Source organism: Triticum urartu, chromosome 5A (genome assembly GCF_056163025.1).
Source record: "Triticum urartu cultivar PI428250 chromosome 5A, HENAU_Tu73, whole genome shotgun sequence".
Classification (NCBI taxonomy): Eukaryota; Viridiplantae; Streptophyta; class Magnoliopsida; order Poales; family Poaceae; genus Triticum; species Triticum urartu.
Window position 1 is genome coordinate 568,076,566 of NC_141877.1, and position 27,473 is coordinate 568,104,038.

General features: G+C 47.8%; 1 protein-coding gene and 1 pseudogene across 1 annotated transcript; one reads left to right on the plus strand and one right to left on the minus strand.

Moving 5' to 3' along the window:
* The first annotated feature begins 11,500 nt into the window (after positions 1-11,500).
* LOC147972937 (uncharacterized) lies at positions 11,501-12,813 on the plus strand (annotated as a pseudogene).
* A 317-nt stretch (positions 12,814-13,130) lies between these two features.
* Positions 13,131-14,222, minus strand: LOC147972938 (uncharacterized). The gene is made up of 3 exons (XM_087523916.1): positions 14,100-14,222; positions 13,832-13,978; positions 13,131-13,726 (listed from the first exon to the last, which is right to left on the minus strand). Exons 1-3 carry the CDS (start codon positions 14,157-14,159, stop codon positions 13,247-13,249), a joined length of 687 nt encoding a protein of 228 aa, XP_087380042.1. The 5' UTR covers positions 14,160-14,222; the 3' UTR covers positions 13,131-13,246.
* Between the last annotated feature and the right edge of the window lie 13,251 nt (positions 14,223-27,473).

Genomic DNA, 27,473 nt, shown 5'->3' on the forward strand with positions numbered 1-27,473 from the left:
ACCCCTCCAAGAAGCATCCTAAGCACCGGCGTCAGCGGCGCCGCTCTAAATCCCGCCAAAATAAAAACGGTGATTCCGGCACGGGGGATAATAACACCCCGGACAGTGCCGAAGACAACCACCTCCAGCAAGATTCAACACAGGAGGATAGAGAAGCCAGCCCTCATGAGAGAGCGGCAGACAGAGAGGTCGAGGACGATAATTATATGCCTCCCTCCGAAGATGAGGCAAGCCTCGACGATGACGAATTTGTCGTGCCGGAGGATCCCGTCGAACAAGAGCGTTTCAAACGCAGGCTTATGGCCACGGCGAGCAGCCTCAAGAAAAAACAGCAACAGCTTAGAGCTGATCAAGATTTGCTAGCCGACAGATGGACTGAAGTCCTTGCGGCCGAAGAGTATGAACTCGAACGCCCCTCCAAGAGCTACCCAAAGCGCATGTTGCTACCCCAATTAGAGGAGGAATCACTTAAACCTACATCACCAACGCATGATGCGGCCGACCGGCCACCCCGTGGCCGCGACAGAGAGGCCTCTCGGCCCTCCACTCAAGCCGCACCCCGTCGCCGCTCAAAAACTACCAAGGCATGGGAAAATGCGCCAGACCTGCGAGATATATTGGAGGACAAGGCAAGGCAAACAAGATCGATCTACGGATCACGTGGGCGCCCCACGGCATGAGACGGTACTCGTCACGCCGGATACAGTAAATCTGGCCGGGCCGAACACAGTAGACAAAGCTCGTTTGAGCTGCGTCGTGATATAGCCCAATACAGAGGCGCCGCACACCCACTATGCTTCACAGATGAAGTAATGGATCATCAAATCCCCAAGGGTTTCAAACCCGTGAACATCGAATCATACGATGGCACAACAGATCCTGCGGTATGGATCGAGGACTATCTTCTTCATATCCACATGGCCCGCAGTGATGACCTACACGCCATCAAATACCTCCCACTCAAACTTAAAGGACCAGCCCGACATTGGCTTAACAGCTTGCCAGCAGAATCAATTGGTTGTTGGGAGGACCTGGAAGCCGCATTCCTTGACAATTTCCAGGGCACTTATGTGCGACCACCAGACGCTGATGACCTAAGCCACATAATTCAGTAGCCAGAGGAATCGGCCAGACAATTCTGGACACGGTTCCTAACCAAGAAAAATCAAATCGTCGACTGTCCGGACGCAGAGTCCCTAGCAGCCTTCAAGCATAACATCCGCGATGAGTGGCTTGCACGGCACCTAGGACAGGAAAAGCCGAAATCTATGGCAGCCCTCACGACACTTATGACCCGCTTTTGCGCGGGAGAAGACAGCTGGCTAGCTCGCAGCAATAACATGACCAAGGGCCCTGGTAATTCGGATACCAAGGACAACAGTGGCAGGTCGCGTCGCAACAAGCAAAAGCGCCGCATTAACGACGACAGTGCCGAGGATACGACAGTTAATGCCGGATTTATAGGCTCTAAACCCGGTCAGCGGAAAAAGCCATTCAAAAGAAATACTCCAGGCCCGTCCAGTTTGGACCGAATACTCGACCGCTCATGCCAGATACATGGCACCCCCGAAAAATCAGCCAATCACACCAACAGAGATTGTTGGGTGTTCAAGCAGGCAGGCAAGTTAAATGCCGAAAGCAGAGACAAGGGGTTGCATAGCGATGACGAGGAGGAGCCCCGGCCGCCGAACAACAATGGACAGAAAGGTTTTCCCCCACAAGTGCGGACGGTGAACATGATATACGCAACCCACATCCCCAAGAGGGAGCGAAAGCGTGCGCTAAGGGACGTATACGCGATGGAGCCAGTCGCCCCAAAGTTCAACCCATGGTCTTCCTGCCCGATCACTTTTGATCGAAGGGACCACCCTACTAGCATCCGTCATGGCGGATTCGCCGTGTTGGTTCTAGACCCAATTATTGACGGATTTCACCTCACTAGAGTCCTTATGGACGGCGGTAGCAGCCTGAACCTGCTTTATCAGGATACAGTGCGGAAAATGGGCATCGATCCCTCGAGGATTAAACCCACTAGAACGACCTTTAAAGGCATCATACCAGGTGTAGAAGCCAACTGTACAGGCTCAGTTACACTTGAAGTGGTCTTCGGATCTCCGGATAATTTCGGAAGCGAGGAGTTAATCTTCGACATAGTCCCGTTCCGCAGTGGCTATCACGCACTGCTCGGGCGAACCGCATTTGCCAAGTTCAATGCGGTGCCGCACTACGCATACCTCAAGCTCAAGATGCCAGGCCCTCGAGGCGTCATCACGGTTAATGGAAACACCGAACGCTCTCTCCGAACGGAGGAGCATATGGCGGCTATCGCAGCGGAAGTACAAAGCAGCCTCTCAAGGCAATTCTCTAGTACGGCCATTAAACGTCTGGACACCGTCAAGCGCGCTCGGAGTAACCTACACCAAGACCGCCCGACACGTTCAGAGCAAGCGTAACAATGCGGCCCCAACCCCAGCCCTCGCGAACTTGCGAAACCAGTGCTGCGCGTACATAACTACGCTCTGGAAATACCATGGGCACAAGGGGAGGGGCACCATCACGGCATGCCCGAAACGCGGCTTAAACCGCACTAGGGGCTGCCGATTTCTTAATTTTCTCTTATTTTCAGGACTCCATTCTTCGGAAGGCTTGTCCGGCAGTACAATTGCCGCACAAACGATACAACCAAGGAAGCAGAAAGCTACGCTGCACTACGGAACTCTAAGGTGGTCTCTATAACGAGCAGTATACCTGTTTCGCATAACATTCCGCAGCTCGCCCCTGGAAAGGACATATTTGATAGTCCCATCTTTTGCTTATCGCACTATTTGTATCGTTCTGCTTTGATCGCAGCTTTTTTTAAATAAACAATGCATAGCTTCCGTCTATTATTGCATTACCTCTTTTTTACGAATATATGTTCATTAATGACATGTTGCACCCGTACACTTTGGTACGGCCAATACGCCAGGGGCTTAAGTACCCCACAACATGGTGTGAGAAGTCTGAACACTTTCACAAGTGCGGCACCCCAAACTTATAGCATTATATGCATCAGCTCCGAATCATGTCTTGGGTCAATAGTTGGGTTTGCCCGGCTCCTATGTTTTGGTACCTTACGTTCCGTCATATCGGCTAAGGTAGCACTAGGAGAACTACTACGATTGTGCCCCAGTTGAGCTGGGCTAAGCACCTCAGTAGAGAACGCTAAAACTGACCGTCATGATGAGGCGAGAGCTGGTCGCTGTTCGAGAGGTTTTCGAGTCCCTAAAGACTTATGCCGCTTAGAGCGAGGAGTCGGCTTTGTCTGGCCTAGGCGTGGATAGCGCCCCGAACTCGGTCTTCCGAACACTAGGGGCTTCGCCGAAATTTAAAATTATAGAATTCTATGGCTAAGTGAGAGTGTTCAAGCATTATAGTCTGATTGCCTTGTTCGTTGTGTTGAGCGCCTCCCTCGAAGGACCCAAGAATGGGAAAAAGAGCGCTCATGTTTATCCCGAACACCCCAGCACTCGTGCCATGGGGGCAGAAGCCGACGACTTGACATCTCTCAAATTTGATAAACGACCGCACACAAGGTAATATTTTAAATTCAAAAAGCATTGCTTAGCGCACATGAACAAGTTTTCAGCGCACAGGACAAAACGAGCGAGTTCACTGAAAAATTACATTCATGGAACATTTATCCGCCACAAGGCGGGTACCCTTCAGAATGCCCTCATAATACATCTCGGGCTTGCGATGCTCCTTGCCCGGCGGTGGCTCGTCCTTCACAAGCTTCTCAGCATCCAGCTTGCCCCAGTGCACCTTCGCACGGGCAAGCGCCCTACAGGCACCCTCGATGCATACGGAGCGCTTGATGACTTCGAGCCTTGGACAGGCCTCCACCAGCCGCCTCACCAGCCCGAAGTAGCTCCCAGGCATGGCCTCTCCAGGCCACAGCCGGACTATGAGGCCCTTCATGGCCTGTTCGGCCACCTTAAGGGCACCGGGTGTTCGGCCTCAGCATACTGAGACCAGAACACCTTCTCCGTCGAGCTTCCCTCCTTCGCTCGGTAGAAGGCGGCGGCATCCGACACGCTACGGGGCAAGTCTGCGAATGCTCCTGGAGAGCTCCGGATTCGGGTAAGTGACAAGTAATTCACTTTTATGTGCTTGCTTTGCATAAAGAATGCCTTACCCGCCGCTATCTTTTTTATTGCCTCAACCTCCTGGAGGGTCTTCTGGGCTTCGGCCTTGGCAGACTTGGCATCTTCAATGGCCGCCGCGAGCTCAGACTCTCGCGTCTTCGAGTGAAGCTCCAAACTCTCATGTTTTTTCATGAGAGCCTGGAGCTCTTGCCGCACCTCGCCAACCTGCGTCTCATGCTTCTCCCGCTTGGTGCGCTCCGTGGCCGCCCTCTTTTCAGCCTCGGACAGCGCTTGCTTAAGGGTCGCCACCTCAGTTGTGGCCCCTACAATAGCCGCGTTAATCCTGTTACTTTTTGCAATTGCACCTTTCACATATTTCAATAAGGTATTTCTTACCTCCCTTCTCCTCGAGCTGCTGCTTGGCTAGGCCGAGCTCTTGCTCGGACCGCTCGAGGTTCTGCTTCAGCGTATCCACCTCCGCAGTCAGTGCGGCGGAGGCCAGGAGTGAAGCCTGCATACGCATATTGACTTGATCATGTTAGACTCCTGCGAATGTTATTAGATCCTCTATTCGGCTTTTCTTTCCGAATGCCGAACAGAGCATCAGGGCCTACTGTCTATGCGGTAATATTTTTACATATTCTTTACTTACCTCAAAGCCTGTTAGAAGGCTGGCACAGGCTTCAGTCAGTCCGCTCTTGGCGGACTAAACCTTTTGGATCACCGCACTCATAATAGTGCGGTGCTCCTCGTCGATGGAGGCGCGGTTAAGCGTCTCCAGCAAATTGTCCGGTGCCTCCGGTTGGACGGAGGTCACCGGCTCGGTAGGCCTCCTCCTCTTGGAAGGAGGCTGCCTACCAGAGTCCGGAACCGTTGAAGGTTCCGGCGCGGTGTCCGGCTCAAGGCCGGACTTGGAGCCCTTGGGGGTTCTATCCCCTTTACGCCTGGAGTCCGGGAGATTGCCTTGCGGCGCCTCCAGGACCACCTCCTCCTGTCTTGGAACCTGTTGGGACGCCACCTCGGCGCTGTCCGTAGGGTGGGGGGAGGAAGCCGTCAGAAGCGAATTCACATCCGACGAATCCAGGGAGCCGCTCGAGCCCGGCCTTGGGCGGACTGCACAATCATGTTCAACGTAAGGAAAAACTGTGCGATGGGGGAATACTATGAATCACTCTAATATCCGGATACTTACGATCTCGCCAGGGGCTTGGCCCTGTGCGGCCACTCCTCTTTGCTATCGTCGGCGTTGGTGGAGTAGTTCGGAGGAGGGGTCTTCCCCCTCTTGGACCCTTCGGCCTCTCCAGTTGGGGCGGCCTTCGTTTTCTTCCCTCCCCCCGCTGGAGGAGGAGATGTCTCTTCTTCCTCCTCCTCGTCTTCATGGGAGGAGTGCGCCTTGGAGTCATCGGATGATGAATCCGGGACCTCCTAGCGCCGGGCACTCTTTCGAGTCCCCATGGCCTTCTTCTTGGCCTTCTTCTCCGGCACCACGTAGGGTGCCGGAACCAGCAGCTTCGCCAAGCGAGCGTCCGCTGGGCCTTCGGGCAAAGGAGCCGGACAGTTGATCTGTCCGGACATCTCCTGTCAATCCTGTCAAAGGTAAGGGAGCTTAGATCCTGCATGGAGTCAAACTATGAAAAACTAATACCCTGTAAAAGGTAAAAATAGCTTACCGCATGAGCGTGACGCTGCGTGCTGAATCCGCGATCCTCGGTAGCGGATGGAGGGGCCTCGGCGCCCTTGAAAAGCACCTTCCAGGCATCTTCGTACGTCGTGTCGAAGAGCCTGCTCAGAGTTCGGTGCCACGCCAGGTCGAACTCCCACAGGTTGAAAGCCCGTTGTTGACACGGGAGGATCCGGCAGATGAGCATAACCTGGACTACGTTGACAAGTTTGAGCTTCCTGTCCACCAGGGTTTGGACGCATGTTTGGAGTCCGGTCAGCTCTCCTTTTTTACCCCACGACAGGCCCGTCTCTTTCCAGGAGGCGAGCCGCGTAGGGTGTCCGGATCGGAACTCGGGGGCTGCGACCCATTCAGGGTCGCGCTGCTCGGTGATGTAAAACCACCCCGACTGCCACCCCTTTAGGGACTCCACGAAGGAGCCCTCGAACCATAGGACGTTGGGCATCTTACCCACCATGGCGCCTCCGCACTCCGCTTGGGTGCCGCGCACCACCTTCGGCTTGACATTGAAAGTCTTGAGCCATAGGCCGAAATGGGGGCGGATGCGGAAGAAAGCCTTGCACACGACGATAAACGCTAAGATGTCGAGGACAAAGTTCAGGGCCAGATCATGAAAATCCAGGCCATAGTAGAACATGAGCCCCCGGACAAATGGGTGGAGAGGGAAGCCCAGTCCGCGGAGGAAATGGGGGAGGAACACCACCCTCTCATGGGGCCTAGGGGTGGGGATGAGCTGCCCCTCTTCGGGAAGCCGGTGCGCAATGTCGTTAGACAAGTATCCGGCCTTCCTCAGTCTTTTGATGTGTCCCTCCGTGACGGAGGAGACCACCCACTTGCCTCCCGCTCCGGACATGGCTGGAGAAGGTTGAGGTGGGGTGTGCGGACTTGGGCGCTGGAGCTCGAGTGCGCGGAAATGGATAGGCAAAGGAGGAAGAATGCGTGGATGAAAAGGTGGATCCTTATCCCCTTATATGAGCGGACGCGACTATGCGTCCCCACCAGCCTGGTAAAACTCGCTTATCTCCCAAGTGCTATAGTCAATGGCGCGGTTGGGTTACCCACGCCCATATTGATGAGAATCCCGGAATAAGGGGACACGATATCTGCTTTAACAAGACGTGCCAAGGAAACCGCCTCGCTAAACGCGCTGAGGTAGAACAATAAAACGATTCAAATAAAGACTTGGCTGTGGTGTGGTGTCACGCTACGGAATACATCAGCAGATTAGATTTGTGTAAATATTATTCTCTCTATGGCAATATGTGGAAACTTATTTTGCAGAGCTAGACACTACCTTTGTGTTCAAAATCTTCTATGAAGTACTTGGAGGAGGAACCCGCCTTGCAATGCCGAAAACAATCTGCGCGCCGTATTCGTCGTCATTGAAGCCTGGTTCAGGGGCTACTGAGGGAGTCCTGGATTAGGGGGTGTCCGGATAGCCGGAATATATCTTCGGCCGGACTCCTGGACTATGAAGATACAAGATTGAAGACTTCGTCCCGTGTCCGGAAGGGACTTTCCTTGGCGTGGAAGGCAAGCTTGGCGATACGGATATGTAGATCTCCTACCATTGTAACCAACACTGTGTAAACCTAGCCCTTTCCGGTGTCTATATAAAGCGGAGAGTTTTAGTCCGTAGGACGAACAACAATCATACCATAGGCTAGCTTTTAGGGTTTAGCCTCTCTGATCTCGTGGTAGATCTACTCTTGTACTACCCATATCATCAATATTAATCAAGCAGGACATAGGGTTTTACCTCCATCAAGAGGGCCCGAACCTGGGTAAAACATCGTGTCCCCTGCCTCCCATTACCATCCGGCCTAGATGCACAGTTCGGGACCCCCTACCCGAGATCCGCCGGTTTTGACACCGACAGCATCCATCTTGCACTCGAAGTATGGGTCATGAGCAACTACTCCCTCTCGGATACGATTGAACACATGCCTTGCCATACGAAAACGACGACGGAATTTATCCGGCTTGAAGAGCGGGGTGTTCGAAAAGTAATCAGCATAATGAAGGGTGTGTCCTCTCTCCCTATTGCGGTTCATTTTGGGAGCACGGCCAGGGAGGGACCCCCTGTACCGAGGAAGCTGCCGCTCAATGTAGTCGTGAACGACCAGTGCAACCACCACAATATCTTCATCATTTGAGGATGAATCGTCCGATGAATAAATGAAGTGGTGAAAGAAAAAATCATCTCCACTGTCCATACCTTTGTGGGCAAAGTTTCGAATACCTTGCGGTCGTGGTGGCAAAGAGGCCGCGATGATCACCTCGATGCAACAGGGGTGGTTGGCGGTCGGGTACTGGCCGCTCTGGAGCACCCGATGGAAGCTGTCGTGGCCCATAGAGGTCGCCGGCGGTCGTATCCCCTCTGGCACCGGCTACGACGGCGGTGACCAAATCTCCTCCCAGCAACGGCCAAAACTCCTACGAAAGCGCGGGCGTGGTGGCGGCCATGTCGGGGCGTGGTTTGGTATGGACGACCGGGGGATGAGCAGTGAGGAGGCGGCCGAAGAATAGTGACAGCGCCGGCGGCCGGGTGGGGCGGGGGAGAGTGGGTGGAGGTGTTGGAAGCGAATGAACTGCTAGTGTCCCCGACAGGCGGGCCACGGGGGACAAGGGCGTGCGTCGAGCCCGTCCGCGCGATGTCCGTTTCACCTTAAACTTGATGTAAGTTTAGGCCAAAAATAGATCAAAAACAGATAGAATCCGGACAATTATCCGTTTGAGGGGACGCGTTGGGCTACGCTATTCGTTCATTATATCCTAAACGGACGCACCGGATAAGATGAGGTCGCGCCCTGGAGTTGGTCTAATTGCCTGCCCAGCAGGAGGACCCATCATCGATAGCGGTGCTTGTCAGGTAAAATCAGGTCGAACTGGCCGATGGCTGCTGCGACACCAAGCTAGATGAAGATTTTTTTTGCGGGCAGCTAGATGAAGATTATCCTGTTGCCGGGCTAGAGTAAATGACGCAAAACTACCACATTTGGGGCAGAGTTGACACATAACTACCTACTTTGCCTCTTTTGTCTGAAAACTACCAACATTGGGGCAGGTATGTGACACCAACGGTTCGTTTGCATCCACATAAACCCCTGCCCAAAGAAGTAACGGAAGGTGGATCCAAAAGAAAGGGCAAATGCGCAAGTTGTTTCCAATGGCGATGGCGACCAACGCCTTGCCAGTTGGCCATCTTTACCATTAGTTGTTTTCTCGTACTATAAACAGATTTCACCGGTAGCCCGGCGAGTAAATGACGCAAAACTACCACATTTGGGGCAGAGTTGACACATAACTACCTACTTTGCCTCTTTTGTCTGAAAACTACCAACATTGGGGCAGGTATGTGACACATACCACCGTTCGCTCGGTTTAGCCATTTTCTGACCGATCGGCCCCACTTTCAGGTCGACGTGGCAACGGACGACGGACACGTAGCTGATGGCGTTAGGTCTCCGCTCGGACAGTGTTTGCCTAACAGTTCAGTCCAGCTCCACTCTCTCTCCCATGCGTTCTCGGACCATGGCGACTCCTGGCGGCGGCGGCGGTGGCCGTCTTCGTGTCCCGGCCGGCGATAGCGACCCTAGCGGCGGAGGCGGCGATGGGCGAGTCCGACAGGCTGTTGTATGAGGGCGGCGAGGAGGAGCAGTGCAGTGTTGCCGTCGATTCAGAGCAGCTCCCGTCGCTACCGTCAGCGTTGCCGCCGCTAGCCGAATCGCAGAGAGTTTGGTCGTCTGCGGGCAACACCTCCAGCGATAATCCGTTCAGCCACTACGTCTCCGACGGCGGGTAAGCCATTTTCGTCCCCCTTCATCAGATTAGTGGATTTAGGCAGTAGGGTTTGGTTTGAATCTATCTGTAAATTTAATGTAGGCAAGAATCTGAGATTTGGGAGTTGTTTATTCAATTTGATGGTGCCAAATTTGTGCAAAAATCAATGGAACGTTCAGATGTTAGATATCTCAATTTGTTGTCAATAATGGAGAAGGAAGGATATGGCTTATGTGATTCAATGTACTATGTTAAAGATGAAGGGGAGGGGCTGCAAGGGCTAGATTTAGTAGATAGCCAAGTTAAAGTGGATGAGATGATTAGGAAGTATGATGGCAGCAAGAAATTGGTACTGACAGTGATGAGGGACAAAAGGAAACAAGCTGATATTGCTAAATCATATCCAAGTTTCATTGATCTAGAGGCAGGGGTGGACCAGTTCATTCCTTATCAGGTTCAGACACAGGACAGTGTGTGCTACCAGCCATTGCACACCAATGATCAGCCCAGCGCTCACCAGTTCAGTACACAAAATAGTGTTATGTGTGAGAATGTGCAAACTCAAACTGATGAAAATCATTTTCCTGAAGAAGATGATGGAGAGGCATCTGATGATAGCTACATTTCCTGGGATGAACGAAAGTGTGATCCAGTGTATGCAGAGGAGAAGAGCAGGAAAGAGGAAGAGGAACTGGAGGCAACTATTGCAGAGATGAAGAGGAAGAGAGAAGACCCCATGCTGCACTATGAGGGTGAGACAGATGTTGAGGACATTTTTGTCAATGATGATGAAAGTTTTGAACAAATTCCACCAGAGCAGCCTGTGAAGAAGAAAGTAAAGAGGCCAGGTCCTACACTGAGATCACACTCTCAAGTAGTGATACCTGATATTCCAGATTGGGCTCCTTCTGATGATGAAGCCGAAGTTGGTTTTATGAAAGAGGAAGATGATGATGGATTTGAGCCACTTCCTTTTGTGCTGCCTAAAGGAAGAAAATCAAGAGCAAAGAAACAAAAAGAAAGGGTCTGGTATGATGAGAACAGAGAAAGCCCAGAGCAATAGTTCATGTTGAAACTTTGTTTTAGAGATGTTTATCAGTTCAGAGAGGCACTCTCTAGACTGCACATTGTACAAGTGAGGAATTTTCATTTCCATAGGAATACTCCAGATAGGATAATTGTGTGTTGTAAGCAGAAGGAAAAATATGGATGTGAATTCTATATGACAGCCTCCAAGATAGCTCATGAGGAAACATTTTGCATTAAGAAGATTCACTTGAAACACACTTGTCCAACTGATCCATCTAGCACTAGAGTGAATTCTAACTGGCTTAGCACTGCTTATGTGGACAAATTCAGGTCAGATCCCAATACTGTCATCACTACTATAGTTGACAAAGCCAAAATAGATTTCATGGTGGAAGTGCCAAAGAGGATGGCCTATAGGGCAAAGACCAAAGCCAGGAACATGGTACTGGGTGATCATAAGAAGCAATACCACAGAATCAGGGATTATCTGCAAACTGTAATAGATAAAAATCCTGGCTCTAGATGTATTGTCACCACAGTCACTGGCCCAACCGAGGAACAGTTGGAAGCAATGAAGAAAGGAGAACATGTTGACATAAGCTACCAGCCAAGATTTCATGGTCTTTTTTTCTGTGTGAATGCTGCAAGACAAGGATTTCTTGATGGATGTAGGCCATACATAGGGTTGGATGGCTGTTTCATAAAATTGACCACAGGAGCACAAATCCTTGCAGCTACTGGCAGAGACGGAAACAATAATATCTACCCTATTGCTTGGGCTGTTGTTAGTAAGGAAGATAAACCTAACTGGGTATGGTTTTTAGAGCAGCTGAAGTATGCTTTAGGTGGAGAACAGGGCAAATTTGGCTACTACACAGTAATGTCTGACAGGCAGAAGGGTCTACTTACAGCAGTGAGCACAGTGTTTCCTAACTGTCCACAGAGATTCTGCATTAGGCACATATATACCAACTTTCAAACTGCAGGCTTTAGAGGTGAAGATCTAAAGAAGTGTATGGACAATGCTGCCTACTCTTGGACTAGGCATGGATATGATCTTGCAATGGAAGAACTGAAGAAGCAATGTGAGCCAGCTTGGGTCTGGTTGTCCAAGATTCCTATGCACAATTGGGCAAGGTGTGCCATGGACACCAATTGCAAAACAGATTTAATATGTAACAATCTTAGTGAAACATTCAATAGGTACATCCTTGATGTAAGGAGCAAACCAATTGCTACAATGCTTGTAGGAATTTATGACAAGCTAATGGTGAGATTTGATGGAAAGAGGGAAGGAGCAGCAAAGGCTAGATGGGACATTACACCATATTACACAGAGAGGCTAGAGCTGATGAAAACATATTCTAGAAATTGTATTCCTAAGAGGGCTGACCTTGGACTGTGGCAGGTAAAGAGTGGTGATGCAACACATGAGGTAAATCTGGCCACAAGAAGTTGTTCATGCAGGAAATGGGACATGACAGTGTTGCCTTGCAACCATGCTGTCAGTGCAATATACAAAGCAGAGTTGCATCCAGAGGATTTTGTCTCTGACTTCTTTAAGAAACCTATGTATTTGAACAGCTACAAGCTAGTGTTTGCTCCTATGCCACAACAACATGGTTGGATCAAAACAGATACTGAAGACATCATGCCACCATGTTTCAAAGATCACCAGAAGGGAAGAAAGCGGGAGAAAAGAAGAAAAGGCAAATTTGAGGTGCCCAAACCTAAGGAAAATTCTAGGATGGCAACATCACTTGTAGCAATTGCAAGTTGCAAGGCCACAAGTACACTAGCTGCTCAGTGCCTTTGAGGCCAGACCTTGCGATAAGGAAAAATAATCACAAGGTAAAAATAACTATATCCTCTATTATCTTACTGATTGGACTCGTGTACTAATTGCTTTTAATTTTGCTGCTGTACCAGGCTAGTAGATCAATGCCTCCTCCTATGCCTCCTCCATCTTCCTCCAGTTCTGCTGGTGCACCTTCACCAAGGCCTCCTCCTGCTGCTCCAAGAAACCCTACAGCTGCATTTGCTACTCCAAGGACTCCATTTGCTGCTCCAAGACATACTGGTTTCAGGTCATATTTTTCAGCTGGTGCAAATGCCGGTGTTGGTAGAGATGCAAATGTGCCTCCTCTAGCTGGAATTTCTTCTGCACGCCCTAGTTGTTCTGATGTTCAGTGAGCAGTTGCTCTGATGTTGCCCTGTTGCTCTGATGTGTGTGTGAACTTGTGTGGGAACTTGCCTGTGTGTTTGAACTTGTGACAGTTATGCCTGTTATTTTGTGAAAGACTTGTGACAGTTATATATTACTTGCAGTACTGTGGTGTCCAATTTTTGTGAAATTCAAGTCAACTAATTTGGAACGGAGGGAGTAAAAACAAGGGAGATGCTGTTCAAATTTCCTTTTAAACAAAAAGGGTCTCGACATCGAGTCGGCACCTAATAATTCAGCAAATATAAATTTCCTTTTAAACAAAAAGGGTCTCGACAAGCAAATATAAATTTAGCAAATCACTTCACTTCATTGAAATAGCCAACAATTCACTTAACAGATCACTAATAATTCATTACACCTCATAATGGAAATACAACTACTTCTCTTATAATGGAAATACTACTCATCACATAATTCTTTAATCTTCCTCAGCTTTACCCTGGTACCTTCTTTCTGCTTGACCAAATCTGCAATCATTAACTCCAGTTTTCTCTTCTCTTCCTTGATTTTATCCCTGTCCTTCTCTGCCTTGATCCTCAACACCTTGTGCATGTTACTAGCTGCAGCATCCAGCTTTTTCTTCTCCTCTAGTTCTGCCCTTGCATCAATGAGTGCTTGTTCAGCCTTTGCCTTCAGAGCAAGTGTGATCTGCTTCTCATTCACAGTCTTGTTCACTTCTTCTTGGACAATCTTCAGATCACGGTGGAGCTTGGTTATTTCATCCCTAAATTTGAACTTTTCCTCCATACAGTACAGAGCATCACTAACTCTTCCTTGTTTGGCTTCTCCATACATCTCCCATAATTTTCCAATAGCTTTCTGCAGTGATGATGGCCAATCTCCATCTACCCATTTAACATAATCACATCTTTCCCCAAACTACAGAAACATAGAACATTTTTATTTCATTAGTTCCTAATTGAATTGCTGCATTTACTGATGAATAATCAGTGATTAAAGAATAAGGACAGGTAAATCACACACCTGCCCTGCACATCCCAAAAATTTCCTTCCCGTCTCATATCCTTCCCAACCTACAAACTTTGCGGCAATGGCTCCACATTTACAACGTGGAGGTGCTGCTCCATCAGCTAACCCTTCCCAATCCGAGTCGTAAAGGGTCTTTAAGCCCTAAGAAATAGAATGTACATTGCGGCTGAGAAAAGATCTAGCTCGAATCATAAATCCCCAATTCCAAAATCCCCAAATCAGAGAAACCCTAACCGTAGAATTCAGAAAAATGATGACTTACCTCGCTGGTAGCATTGCTGTGGTCCTCAGACGATTCCTCACCATCTCCCCACGATACCATATCGGGCGGCGAGGTAGAACCCCGGCAGCGGCGGCGACGGGGGGGCTGGCGGCTGCGAGGGTGGCGTCGGGTGAGCGAGCGAGGAGACTGTTTGTGTCTCGAACGGTGGTTATATCGCCTACCCAAGGAGACCTAACGACCGTCAACTACGTGTCCATCGTCTGTTGCCACGTCGACCTGAAAGTGGGGCCGATCGGTCAAAAAATGGCTAAACCGAGCGAACGGTGGTATGTGTCACATACCTGCCCCAATGTTGGTAGTTTTCAGACAAAAGAGGCAAAGTAGGTAGTTATGTGTCAACTCTGCCCCAAATGTGGTAGTTTTGCGTCATTTACTCTTGGTGCACTGCACACGGGCTCACGTCGTCCGTAAAACCCGGCCATCCAATCATTTCGTTTTTGTTGCAGTACACACGTGTTCACGTCGTCCGGGCCCTGTATTCGCCCTACGTTCCGGCTTGGGGTGCCGGATGGTCCAAACTTTTGAGGTTTGTTAAAGGCGTCCAAATGGATTGAGTTTTTTGACCGGTCCGCCCACGTGGGCGTTTGAGGCCGGTTTGAAACCTCTAGCTGTGGATGCTCTAAGGTCAGCTCAAACTCATGATTGTATTTGGTCTGCTCATATGGGTCGAAACGAACAAATATCACGGCCCAACGGGTGCGCTCGGGAGCAAAAATTGTTCGTCTCGTGTCCGCCTCGACGCCAATCCAACGCAAAATTTGGGCATTGATTTGCATCCAGGCGGACACCGACGGATGCGCATGCGTCCTCTCGTCGTCCGCCCTCGGGCCCGCATGTCGGCCATGCATCGGCTTCCCACCGATCCCATGTAATCCGCATGCGTGGAAGGGCTCGCCTGTCAGCCGCCCGTCGTCTCTAGCGCTTTCTTTTTTAGTGGCAATCCATGGACCGGCCAATCCATTCCACCGCTCGCGAACCTTCCACAATGTTTTTGCCCCCTTATTGCTTGACACGCTCGAGCCTGCATCACCCTTGCTACGCCGACCGCTGCCCAGCCGCCCCAAACCGTCCTTTTTAATGGCAATTCATGGACCGGACAATCCACTCCACAACCTGTGACCCTTCCACAATCTTTCTACCCCTGATCGCCTGACACGCTCTAGCCCGCACTGCCCTCACTACGCCGACCACCGGCCAACCATGGGGATGTGGAAGTGGATCTCCGGCAACCGGGGAAACACAACCCCGAGGCGGGGTCGTCTTCTGGGCCGTCTGCCGCCTTCAGCTTCTCAATTTCACCGCCCACCGCCGCGCCTTGGATCCGCCCTACGTCAAGGTGGAGGTCTACCAACGCTATTGGGACATGACCACCCCGCTGTCGTAGTCCGACGCTCATCTCCCGAATGGCTGGCATATCAGCCTGGATCGGGTGCCAGTGTCGGCCATCCCAGCGAGCGGCCGTGAAGGAAATATGCCCTAGAGGCAATAATAAAATTGTTATTTTATATTTTCTTATTCATGATAAAATGTTTATTATTCATACTAGAATTGTATTGATCGGAAACCTTAATACATGTGTGAATACATAGACAAGCACTATGTCCCTAGTGAGTCTCTACTTGACTAGCTCGTTGATCAAAGATGGTTAATGTTTCCTAACCATGGACATGAGTTGTCATTTGATAACGGGATCACATCATTAGGAGAATGATGTGATGGACAAGACCCATCCGTTAGCTTAGCATAATGATCGTTCAATTTTATTGCTATTGATTTCTTCATGTCAAATACATATTCCTTCGACTATTAGATTATGCAACTGCCGGATACCGGAGGAATGCCTTGTGTGCTATCAAACGTCACAATGTAACTGGATGATCATAAAGATGCTCTACAGGTATCTTCGAAGGTGTTTGTTGAGTTGGCATAGATCGAGATTACGATTTGTCACTCTGAGTATCAGAGAGGTATCTCTGGGCCCTGTCGGTAATACAAATCATAAGCTTGCAAGCAAACGACTAAGGATTTGGTCACGAGGTGATGTATTATGGAACGATTAAAGAGACTTGCCGGTAACGAGATTGAACTAGGCATGCAGATACCGACAATCGAATCTCGGGCAAGTAACATACCGATAGACAAAGGGAATAACGTATGTTGTCATAACGGTTCGACCGACAGAGAGATATGAAGTCTCCAATAAGTTCTATAGCTGCAAGATGGAGGAGAATAGTTCTGTCAGTGAGCATATACTCAAAATGTCTAGGTATCATAATCACTTGACTCAACTGGGAGTTAATCTTCCTGTTGATAGTGTCATTGACAGAGTTCTTCAATCACTGCCACCAAGCTACAAGAGCTTCATGATGAACTATAATATGCAAAGGATGAATAAGACAATTCCCGAGCTCTTCGCAATGCTAAAGGCTGCAGAGGTAGAAATCAAAAAGGAGCATCAAGTGTTGATGGTCAATAAGACTGCCAGTTTCAAGAAAAAGGGCAAAGGGAAGAAGAAGGGGAACTTCAAGAAGAACATAAAACAAGTTGCTGCTCAGGAGAAGAAACCCAAGTCTGGACCTAAGCCTGAGACCGAGTGCTTCTACTGCAAACAGACTGGTCACTGGAAGCAGAACTATCCCAAGTATTTGGCGGATAAGAAGGATGGCAAGGTGAACAAAGGTATATGTGATATACATGTTATTGATGTGTACCTTACCAGAGCTCACAGTAGCACCTGGGTATTTGATACTGGTTCTATTGCTAATATTTGCAACTCGAAACAGGGACTACTAATTAAGCGAACATTGGCTAAGGACGAGGTGACGATGCGTGTGGGAAATGGTTCCAAAGTTGATGTGATCGCTGTCGGCACGCTACATCTACATCTACCTTCGGGATTAGTTTTAGACCTAAATAATTGTTATTTGGTGCCAGCGTTGAGCATGAACATTATATCTGGATCTTGTTTAATGCGAGACGGTTATTCATTTAAATCTGAGAATAATGGTTGTTCTATTTATACGAGTAATATCTTTTATGGTCATGCACCCTTGAAGAGTGTTCTATTTTTGATGAATCTCGATAGTAGTGATACACATATTCATAATGTTGAAGCCAAAAGATGCAGAGTTGATAATGATAGTGCAACTTATTTGTGGCACTGCCGTTTAGGTCATATTGGTATAAAGCGCATGAAGAAACTCCATACTGATGGAATTCTGGAATCACTTGATTATGACTCACTTGGTACTTGCGAACCATGCCTCATGGGCAAGATGACTAAAACGCCGTTCTCCGAAACTATGGAGTGAGCAACTGATTTGTTGGAGATCATACATACTGATGTATGTGGTCCAATGAATATTGAGGCTCGCAGCGGGTATCGTCATTTTCTCACCTTCACAGATGGTTTAAGCAGATATGGGTATATCTACTTAATGAAACATAAGTTTGAAACATTTGAAAAGTTCAAATAATTTCAGAGTGAAGTTGAAAATCATCGTAACAAGAAAATAAAGTTTCTACAATCTGATCGCGGAGGAGAATATTTGAGTTACGAGTTTGGTCTACATTTGAAGCAATGCAGAATAGTTTCACAACCCACGCCACCCGGAACACCACATCGTAATGGTGTGTCCGAACATCGTAATCGTACTTTACTAGATATGGTGCGATCTATGATGTCTCTTACTGATTTACCGCTATCATTTTGGGGTTATGCTTTAGAGACGGCCGCATTCACGTTAAATAGGGCACCATCAAAATCCGTTGAGACGACACCTTATGAACTATGGTTTGGCAAGAAACCAAAGTTGTCGTTTCTTAAAGTTTGGGGCTGCGATGCTTATGTGAAAAAGCTTCAACCTGATAAGCTCGAACCCAAATCGAAGAAATGTGTCTTCATAGGATACCCAAAAGAAACAGTTGGGTACACCTTCTATCACAGATCCAAGGGCAAGACTTTCGTTGCTAAGAATGGATCCTTTCTAGAGAAGGAGTTTCTGTTGAAAGAAGTGAGTGGGAGGAAAGTAGAAATTGATGAGGTAACTGTACCTGCTCCCTTATTGGAAAGTAGTTCATCACAGAAATCGGTTCCTGTGACACCTACACCAATTAGTGAGGAAGTTAATGATGATGATCATGAAACTTCAGATCAAGTTGTTACTGAACCTTGTAGGTCAAACAGAGTAAGATCCGCACTAGAGTGGTACGACAATCCTGTTCTGGAGGTTATGTTACTAGACCATGATGAACCTACAAACTATGAAGAAGTGATGGTGAGCCCAGATTCTGCAAAATGGCTTGAGGCCATGAAATCTGAGATGGGATCCATGTATGAGAACAAAGCGTGAACTTTGGTTGACTTTCCCGATGATCGGCAAGCCATTGAAAATAAATGGATCTTCAAGAAGAAGACTGACGCTGACGGTAATGTTACTGTCTATAAAGCTCAACTTGTTGCAAAAGGTTTTCGACAAGTTCAACGGATTGACTACGATGAGACTTTCTCACCCGCAACGATGTTTAAGTTTGTCCGAATCATGTTAGCAATTGCTACATTTTATGATTATGAAATTTGGCAAATGGATGTCAAAACTGCATTCTTGAATGGATTTCTGGAAGAAGAGTTGTATATGATGCAACCGGAAGGTTTTGTCGATCCAAAGGGAGCTAACAAAGTGTGCAAGCTCCAATGATCCATTTATGGACTAGTGCAAGCCTCTCGGAGTTGGAATAAACGTTTTGATAGTGTGATCAAAGCATATGGTTTTATACAGACTTTTGGAGAAGCCTGTATTTACAAGAAAGTGAGTGGGAGCTCTGTAGCATTTCTCATATTATATGTGGATGACATATTGTTGATTGGAAATGATATAGAATTTCTGGATAGCATAAAAGGATATTTGAATAAGAGTTTTTCAATGAAAGACCTCAGTGAAGCTGCTTATATATTGGGCATCAAGATCTATAGAGATAGATCGAGACGCTTAATTGGACTTTCATAAAGCACATACCTTGACAAAGTTTTGAATAAGTTCAAAATGGATCAAGCAAAGAAAGGGTTCTTGCCTGTGATATAAGGTGTGAAGTTGAGTAAGACTTAATGCCCGACCACTGCAGAAGATAGAGAAAAAAAATGAAAGATGTTCCCTATGCTTCAGCCATAGGCTCTATCATGTATGCAATGCTGTGTACCAGACCTGATGTGTGCCTTGCTATTAGTTTAGCAGGGAGGTACTGTCGTGGAGTTGTCACGACAGATGTCCTCGTGATAGGAATTAGTCGTGGAGCCATCGCTACGGGTTAGCTTAAAGGGGTTAAAGCGGACAAGGGATGCAAGAGTTTATACTGGTTCGGCCCCTTTCGATGAAGGTAAAGGCCTACTCCAATTGTGATGGTATCGCTAGGGTTTCGATGACCAGGGAGCGAATCCGCTTTGCCTGGCTCTCGAGTTGTTGTGTGTTGTTCCTAAACCGCCACCGGGTCGTCCCTTTATATACACAGGTCGACGCCCGCCAGTTTACAGAGTCCCGAGGCCGGATCATCATTGTGTCCAACTCGGTCTCTATTCCTCCTATCTTGCAATACAAGGGACATGACAACGTCGATTTATGTCTACCAGCCTTAACCCGCCTTAGGGCCTTGGGCCTTCGTGAAGCGCCATCATCCTTTATCTTCCGGGCTTCTAATTCTTATAGAGTTAACCCAGACACTCCTGGCCGGTTTATGTCTAGTAGTAATATCCCCAACATTAGGCCCCAGATTGATTTGAATTTATTCATGTCAATCCTCAACACTTAGAAAAATTCCTCCTCTTGCACCTTCGCACGAATATTGTAAACCGCCCTGACGTCATCCTCCGGATTTGTGGTAAACCGCCGTGATGTCATCTATTCATTGAAGCCGAAGATGTCTTTTATTAATGAGCATCCAACCATCAAGGCGACAACTTTATTAAATATCCATTTTTGAGCTCCTCGATTCTCGCGCCTGTCGCTTATCTCTTCGCCTTATAAATAGGGTTGAGGCCTCTTTTTCTTTTTCCTCCGCTGCCTCTTCGTCTCTTCTTCTTCCTCGCGATGTCCCTGCACCCGAGCGCCGCCGCCATTGTCGAACTTCGCCCTTGCCTCATCGTTGGCCGCCGCATCACCCTGATCGAACCAGAAAGCCGCGGCATCTCTCCGCCGTTCCTGTGACACTGGTAAGTCTTCTTTCCTTCCACCCTAGATCTTGTCTTTAGGGTTTCATTGTTTGTCGGAGTTCATCAAAACTCCGGTGCTATTCTTCTCTTTTCTTTTCCCTAGCATCAAAAGCTGATTTGAACCTGTTATTCTTGCGCGACCGTAGCCATAATATTATTTTCCTCATTAGACTCCCCCTTTATATAGAGAACAACTTATCTGGATCTGCTAAACTGTTTAAACACCTGCAGTTTAAACCTGAATATATTCCAGTTTCTGTCACACCTCAGATCTAGAATTTTCATATAAATCTATGAAACCTGTTTCCCCTTATTTAGGTATTTTTAGATCTGTACTCCTCACACCAATATAGGCGGTTTAACTTTTTGAAGTATGATAATCCGGCAGGTACCATTAGTCCCCTTTTAAACCGTTGATTCATTTATACTTCGGTTTAACAATATGCATATACCTCTGCTTCTATTCATTGCTTTATCATTCATAAACACTCTGTCGTAGGCGGTTTATAACTTCCTCTGATTTATCAATTTCACATGCTTGGATTCCTTTTCCCTCAACCTGTTATACCTTATGCATCACCATTAACGAATCATAAACCGGCATTATTTTCTTCCCAGCTCTTCACTTGCAATGGCCAAACAGTTCTATTCCTGTAACTGGATCCCTTCCCGGGTTACTGAGGAGTAACTGAACGGAATGGTCAAAATTGGTCCTTACCAAAGAAGAATGAGATCCAGTGGTGAGTTCTTGGGCCAGAAAACCCTCCTACCCCTAGAGAGGGTGAAGTAGTGGTGTTTGCTGATCATATTGGCCGTGGTTTTAAACCGCCTGGATCCAAGTTTTTTCGGGATGTACTTGCCAGCTTTCAGATCCACCATCAGGATATTGGACCCAACTCCATATCCAACATGTGCAACTTTCAGGTTTTTTGTGAAGTGTATCTACAAGAAGAACCAATTGTTGAGCTGTTCCGGGATTTCTTCCATTTAAACCGTCGCACTGAATTTGTAGATGGACCCAATACTGAACTTGGCGGCGTCTCTATTCAGAAAAGGAAAGAGGTTGAGTTTCCTCATGCCAAACTTCACAGTAACCCAAAAGAGTGGAATCAAACTTGCTTCTATTGTAGAGACACCTCTCGTGAAGATGAGAACCCTCTGCCGGGTTATCGTGCTCACCGGCTTGCTAATACTCATCCACTTTCGAACGACTAAGCGCCAAGGAACGGGCCTCATACACCCCACTGTAAGGGCATTTTATCCCTTAGTTGGTTTTGGTGATTGATGACAATACTTTTGCGGACTAATCATGTGCATAGAATATTTCAGATATATATTGACTAGGCACAAGATGATTTGGTTCCCCTTGAAGGCTATGGAAGACGGCGTTTCTCTACGTTTCTTTTCGGTGGTATTGAGTCGTAGGGAAGCCGTACTATTAAGAGGGGGTCCGCGTTGGAAAGGGTGGGTGGATTCATCACGTACACATCTTCCTTTGTACCTCCTTTTCTTCTAGCCTTTGGAGCATCCTATGTTTTCCTTGTCTATGCGAATATTGCTCATGCTTGCTGAACTAGGGCGTGCGGTGGTACTGCTCCTTAGAGCTGTAGTACCCCAGGCCCTTGCGGTAGTACCGTTCGCCGGTGCGGTAGTACCGCAAGCGCCCACGGTAGTACCGCTTCCTGGCAAGCGGTAGTACTGTGGCTGGAGTCCAGATGTTGTCACCCTCTCCCTAGTGGGTGGCACCCATCACGGTAGTACCGCGCACTGGGCACGATAGTACCGTGGTATCTGGCTTAGTTCCGCAAGTATGCGGCAGTAAGGGGCGGATGGAATTTTTTCATCCGCGCCTAGCGCGGTAGTACCGCTGCTGACTTACGATACTACCGCATCGGGTTTTTGCATCGACTCCAACTCTACGGAAGTTGCCACGGATGTAATTTATTATATTCGTGCCTTCCCATCTCTGAACAGTCCCTGCCTTGCGGTAGTACCGCAAGGGGGCGCGGTAGTACCGCGCCAGCAGTACTGCCGCCCTCTGCCTTAGTGCATTTTGGGCTGTTCTGGTCTCTGCTGTGTGGGCGGTAGTACCGCGTGCCCCTGCGGTAGTACCGCATCTATGATACGGTAGTACCGCGTTGCGCAGGCTGAGTTGGTGGATAACGGTTGGATTTGTTCTTCTACTATATAAGGGGTGTCTTCTGCCTCTAGTTGACTACCTCTTCCACCTCCAAGCTCCATTAATGCTCTAAGCTCCATTTTCGCCCGATCTCTCTCCCTAGCCAATCAAACTTGTTGATTTGCTCGGTATTGGTTGACAAGGCCCCGATCTACACTTCCACCAAGAGAAATTTGATTCCCCCACCAATCCCTAGCGGATCTTGTTACTCTTGGGTGTTTGAGCACTCTAGACGATTGAGGTCACCACGGAGCCATAGTCCATTGTGGTGAAGCTTCGTGGTGTTGTTGGGAGCCTCCGATTAAGTTGTGGAGATAGCCCCAACCTTGTTTGTAAAGGTCCGGTCGCCGACTCAAAGGAAAAATGGTGGAATCACGCCATCCCGCATTGTGTGAGGGCGTGAGGAGAATACGGTGGCCCTAGTGGCTTCTTGGGGAGCATTGTGCCTCCACACCACTCTAACGGAGACGTACTTCCCCTCAAAAGGAAGGAACTTCGGTAACACATCCTCGTATTCACCGGGTCCACTCTTGGTTATCTCTTACCTTTACTTGTGCAAGCTTATTAGTGTTACTTCTCTTGCTTGCTTGTGTGTTCGTTGTTGTTGCATCATATATGTTTCTCACCTAGTTGCACATCTAGACAACCTACTTTGATGCAAAGTTTAATTTGGTAAAGAAAATCTAAAAATTGTTAGTTGCCTATTCACCCCCCCTCTAGTCAACCATATCGATCCTTTCAATTGGTATCAGAGCCTCGTCTCTTTACTAAGGACTTTGCCGTCCGAAGAGTATGGTTGACACCGTAGACAGTGTGGAGGAGCACTCCGGTGTGAATCCGATCTCATCTACGGGTGATGGGGGAACCTCGGTCTCCCATGAGGAATTCAATGTAGCCTTGGAGACATTGAAAACCTCAATGACGACCGAGGTTGAAAGCATGTTTACTAAATTCATTGAAGGGCTTAAACTATCCACTGCACCATTGAAAGTGGGTGATCCCACTGACAAGGTGACGGATGCTAACTCCGACAAGGGGGAAGCTAGTAGTGAAAAGGCTCCTTCTTCTAGTTGTAAAAATGGCACCGACATCTGCCAATGTGGAACCACCAGTTGTTTATGGTGGACCAATTACTTCCACTCATTTGAATCATGCCGGTCCTCCCCCTAAGATTGTGAAAAATGAGGACTTTGATTCTTGGGTTTATCGCTTTAAGCGTCATTTAAATCATGTGAATACTAATCTTTGGATAATCATTGAAGAAGGTTTCTATCTGCATGACCCAAGCAACTTCACTCCTCGATAAGCCGCAGATAATCAATTCAATGAGAATGCTCTCTTCATCATCCAAGATGCAATCCCACCCGAAGATCTACCTCATCTTCGGGCATTCGCCTTGGCCAAAGATGCTTTGTGTTGTCTCTCTCTACCGGGGAAGCGCAAGCATTCAATGCTCCAACTATGAAGTAGTGCAAGATGAAGACGATGAGTTTGCTATGAAAGAAGATGAAGAACCTCGTGAGCTTTATCGGAGAGTAACCAAACTCATGGTCTCACTCCGAGATCATGGGAGCAAGGACACGGATGACAATTGGATCAAGTGCAAATTCCTCAAGGCAATGATGCCTTACCACAAGGCCATGTCCTCTGTCATTCATCAAAGGCCCGACTTCCACACCTTGACCTCAAGTGAAGTGTTGGATGAGTTTGTGGTTATGAACATCTTGGACAAGACCGCCGACAATGCGGTGCTTCGCTCTTAAAGGGCAAAGAAGCCCAACCTTGCATTGAAGGCCAAGGTTTGTGTTTAAGAAGAAGAAGAAGATGAAGAAGAGGAAAGCAACCCCGAAGATACAAAGCATGCCTATCATGAACACATGGCACTTGCTTCAAGGCAATTTTGGAGCAAGAAGAACTCAAGGCCAAACTTCAACAAGAACAACTCAAGTGGCACGAAGAGCAAGCAACGTGTGAGGACTTGCTATAATTGTGGCAATGTGAGCCATTTTGTTTCAGAGTGTCTGTATGAGAAGAGGGAAGACAATGGTGGCAAGCTCATCCGAAAGGACAAAGCCAAGTCTTTCCCCAACAAGAGAAACTTCACCAAGAAGAGCCCTCACAAGGCGTTGGTGGTTCAAGAAGAGTACCATGAGGATAATGATGATGATGAAGATGGTGAGTCGGTTGCCATGGCCTCCATTGCCATTGCAAAAACTCCACGAGTGTCTCTCTTCGAATCACCCAATGAGAACATCACCGCCAAGTGCCTCATGGCTAAAGCCACCAACAAGGTAACCCCCAACATCAAAACTACCATCATTAATAATCCTTCCTTGACGGATTGCATTGATGAATATGAGGGATACAATGTGGAGGAAAATGAGTTTGAGTCCTTTATGGGTAAACTCAAGGGTAAATCCAAGAAGCATTTTGTTGCTCTCTTGGAACAACTTGGTGAAGCCAATGACATGATCGAGGCTCACGAAGATACTATCTCCAAGATGGAGGGGCATAGTCGTGACTATGCCGATGAGATTTCGGATCTTTCCAATGCTCTTGAGGAAGAGCGTGGTCTTCGTTTGGCTCTTGAGGAGTCACACAACGTTGATCATGCTAAGTTAAAGAAAGATTTTGATCATGCTCTTGTTGCCTCTCGTGTGCTAAACACCGAGAAGGCCAAGCTTGGGGTTGATCTTGCTAGACTCAAAGAGGAGTTTGACCTACTTGACAAGGCTCACAAGGTCTTGAAGGGTGCTCATGCTAGTCTCAAAGAGTCTCATGATCAACTTCAAGTAAAGCTAACCAAGGAGAAAGCCACTTTTCCTCGTATGATGTTAATTGATAATGCAAATGCTACTAACCCATGTTGTGACTATGTGCATCTTGTTGAGGAGAACGCTAAGCTAAAGGTGCAACTTGAGAAAGGTATTGTGTCTTGCATACAAGGCGAGAAGAATCTCAACAACCTTTTGACCAACCAAAAGGGAGTTGTGGCCAAGGAAGGGATTGGGTACATGCCCAAGTCCAAGAACAAGAAGAAGAATGACAAGGCCAAACGACCTCCTCCTCTCAAGAAAAATTTTGTGAAGGAGGGAGAGGGTGCTACTAAGGAGAAGGAGAAGAACTCCATGAGGGGTAGTGATGCCAAGAAGGGCAACACTTCCATTCCCAACAAAGCTGGCGACTTTAACCCTTCTTATGTATTGTGTCATGCTAGAGATGGGCATGTTTATGCCAAATTTGTTGGTTCTCCTTATGAGTACATTGAATGGTCTATTTGGGTTCCTAAGATCCTTGTTACTAACATCAAAGGACCCATTACAAAATGGGTACCTAAAACCAAGCATTGATCTCTTGTAGGTGTTTGCTTCCTGTGGGGGATCATGGTTGCTCGATAGTGGAGCTACTAATCATATGACCGGAAGCAAGGACTTGGTGGTGGGCATGTAAAAGATTCCATCCATGCCCACCAACGTCGAGTGTGGTGAAGCCTCGTCCTCTAAGGTATTGGGACTCGACAAAGTTGTCATCTCTCATGATCTTACGATCGAGAAGGTCATGCTTGTTGAGTCCCTTGCATACAATTTACTTTCCGTTCGTCAACTAGCACTCATGGGCTTTGCCACTTTCTTTGATATTGATACAGTGGCCCTCTTGTGGAGCAAGACTCTTAAAGTAGCCTTTGTTGAGCATGTCGAGAACGGTCTCTATGTGATTAACTTTTTGGAGCGACCCACTAAGACCGCGACATGCCTAATGGCTAAGGTTGACGTGGAATGGCTTTGGCATCACCGTTGAGCTCACGTGAATATGAGATCTTTGCAAAGTCTTCTCAAGGGGGACCATGTCCGTGGACTAACAAATGTTAGTTTTGCCAAAGATCGTGCTTGTGGTGCTTGTATCGAAGGAAAGCTACATGAGAAGGCTCACCCTCCCACGACTATCATCTACTCGAAGAGGCCTTTGGAGCTCCTTCATTTGGATCTCTTCGGGCCTCCATCCTTTGATAGTCTTGGCGGTAGAAAGTATTTCTTGGTGATTGTGGATGACTATTCAAGATACACTTGGGTATATTTCTTCAAGAGGAAGAGCGAGACCCAAAAAACCGTCATCGACTTTGCAAATGAAGCTCAACGACAACACAATACAAAGATCTTGACTATAAGAAGTGACAACGGCTCCGAGTTCAAGAACTACACCTTGGATGAGTTTTTGAGTGATGAGGGAATCAAGCATCAATATTCCGCACCTTATACCCCTCAACAAAATAGTGTAGCGGAGAGGAAGAACCGGACGTTGATAGATGCGGCAAGGACCATGATGGCGGAGTTCAAGTCTCCCTACAACTTTTGGGCCGAAGCCATCAACACCGCATGTCATGCATCTAATCGGCTCTACCTCCGCAAAGGATTGAACAAGACTCCATATGAGATACTCACCGGTAACAAGCCCAACCTCAAGTACTTCCGGGTGTTTGGGTGTAAGTGTTTCATTCTCAAGAAAGGTGTCCGTTTGTTTAAATTTGAGGCTAGAGCTTATGAGGGTATATTTGTTGGTTATGCTACAAACTCTCATGCTTACCGTGTTCTCAATAAGTCCACGGGACTTATTGAGGAAACGTGTAACGTAGAGTTTGATGAGAATAACGGCTCCCAAGTGGAGCAAAGTGGTACTTGTGATGTAGGTGATGAAATTCCTCCCCAAGCCATAAGAAGAATGGGTGTTGGTCATATCCTACCCATTGAGGAACCCCTTGTGGCCGAAGGAGAAGGACAATGTTCCACTCAAGTGGAACCTTCACCAACCCAAGACCCACACGCTTCCGAAGAACAAAGTGAAGGCCCTCAACCTCAAGAACAAGACCAAGGGCAAGGTCAATCTCAAGATGGTGTTGTAACATCAAGTGATGCCCAAGGCCAAGTTCTCTCCTCCGAGCAAGTTCAAGATCAAGAGCTTCCTCGAGATCAAGAAC

Bases quoted from the DNA above. Each gene is read 5' to 3' on its own strand.
- LOC147972938 (XM_087523916.1), bottom strand. From the start codon at position 14,159: ATGGTATCGTGGGGAGATGGTGAGGAATCGTCTGAGGACCACAGCAAT. The intron at 13,979-14,099 runs GTAAGTCATCAT...TCTATTTCTTAG, and splicing joins ACAGCAATGCTACCAGCGAG to GGCTTAAAGACCCTTTACGA. The intron at 13,727-13,831 runs GTGTGTGATTTA...ATGTTTCTGTAG, and splicing joins TTTTGGGATGTGCAGGGCAG to TTTGGGGAAAGATGTGATTA.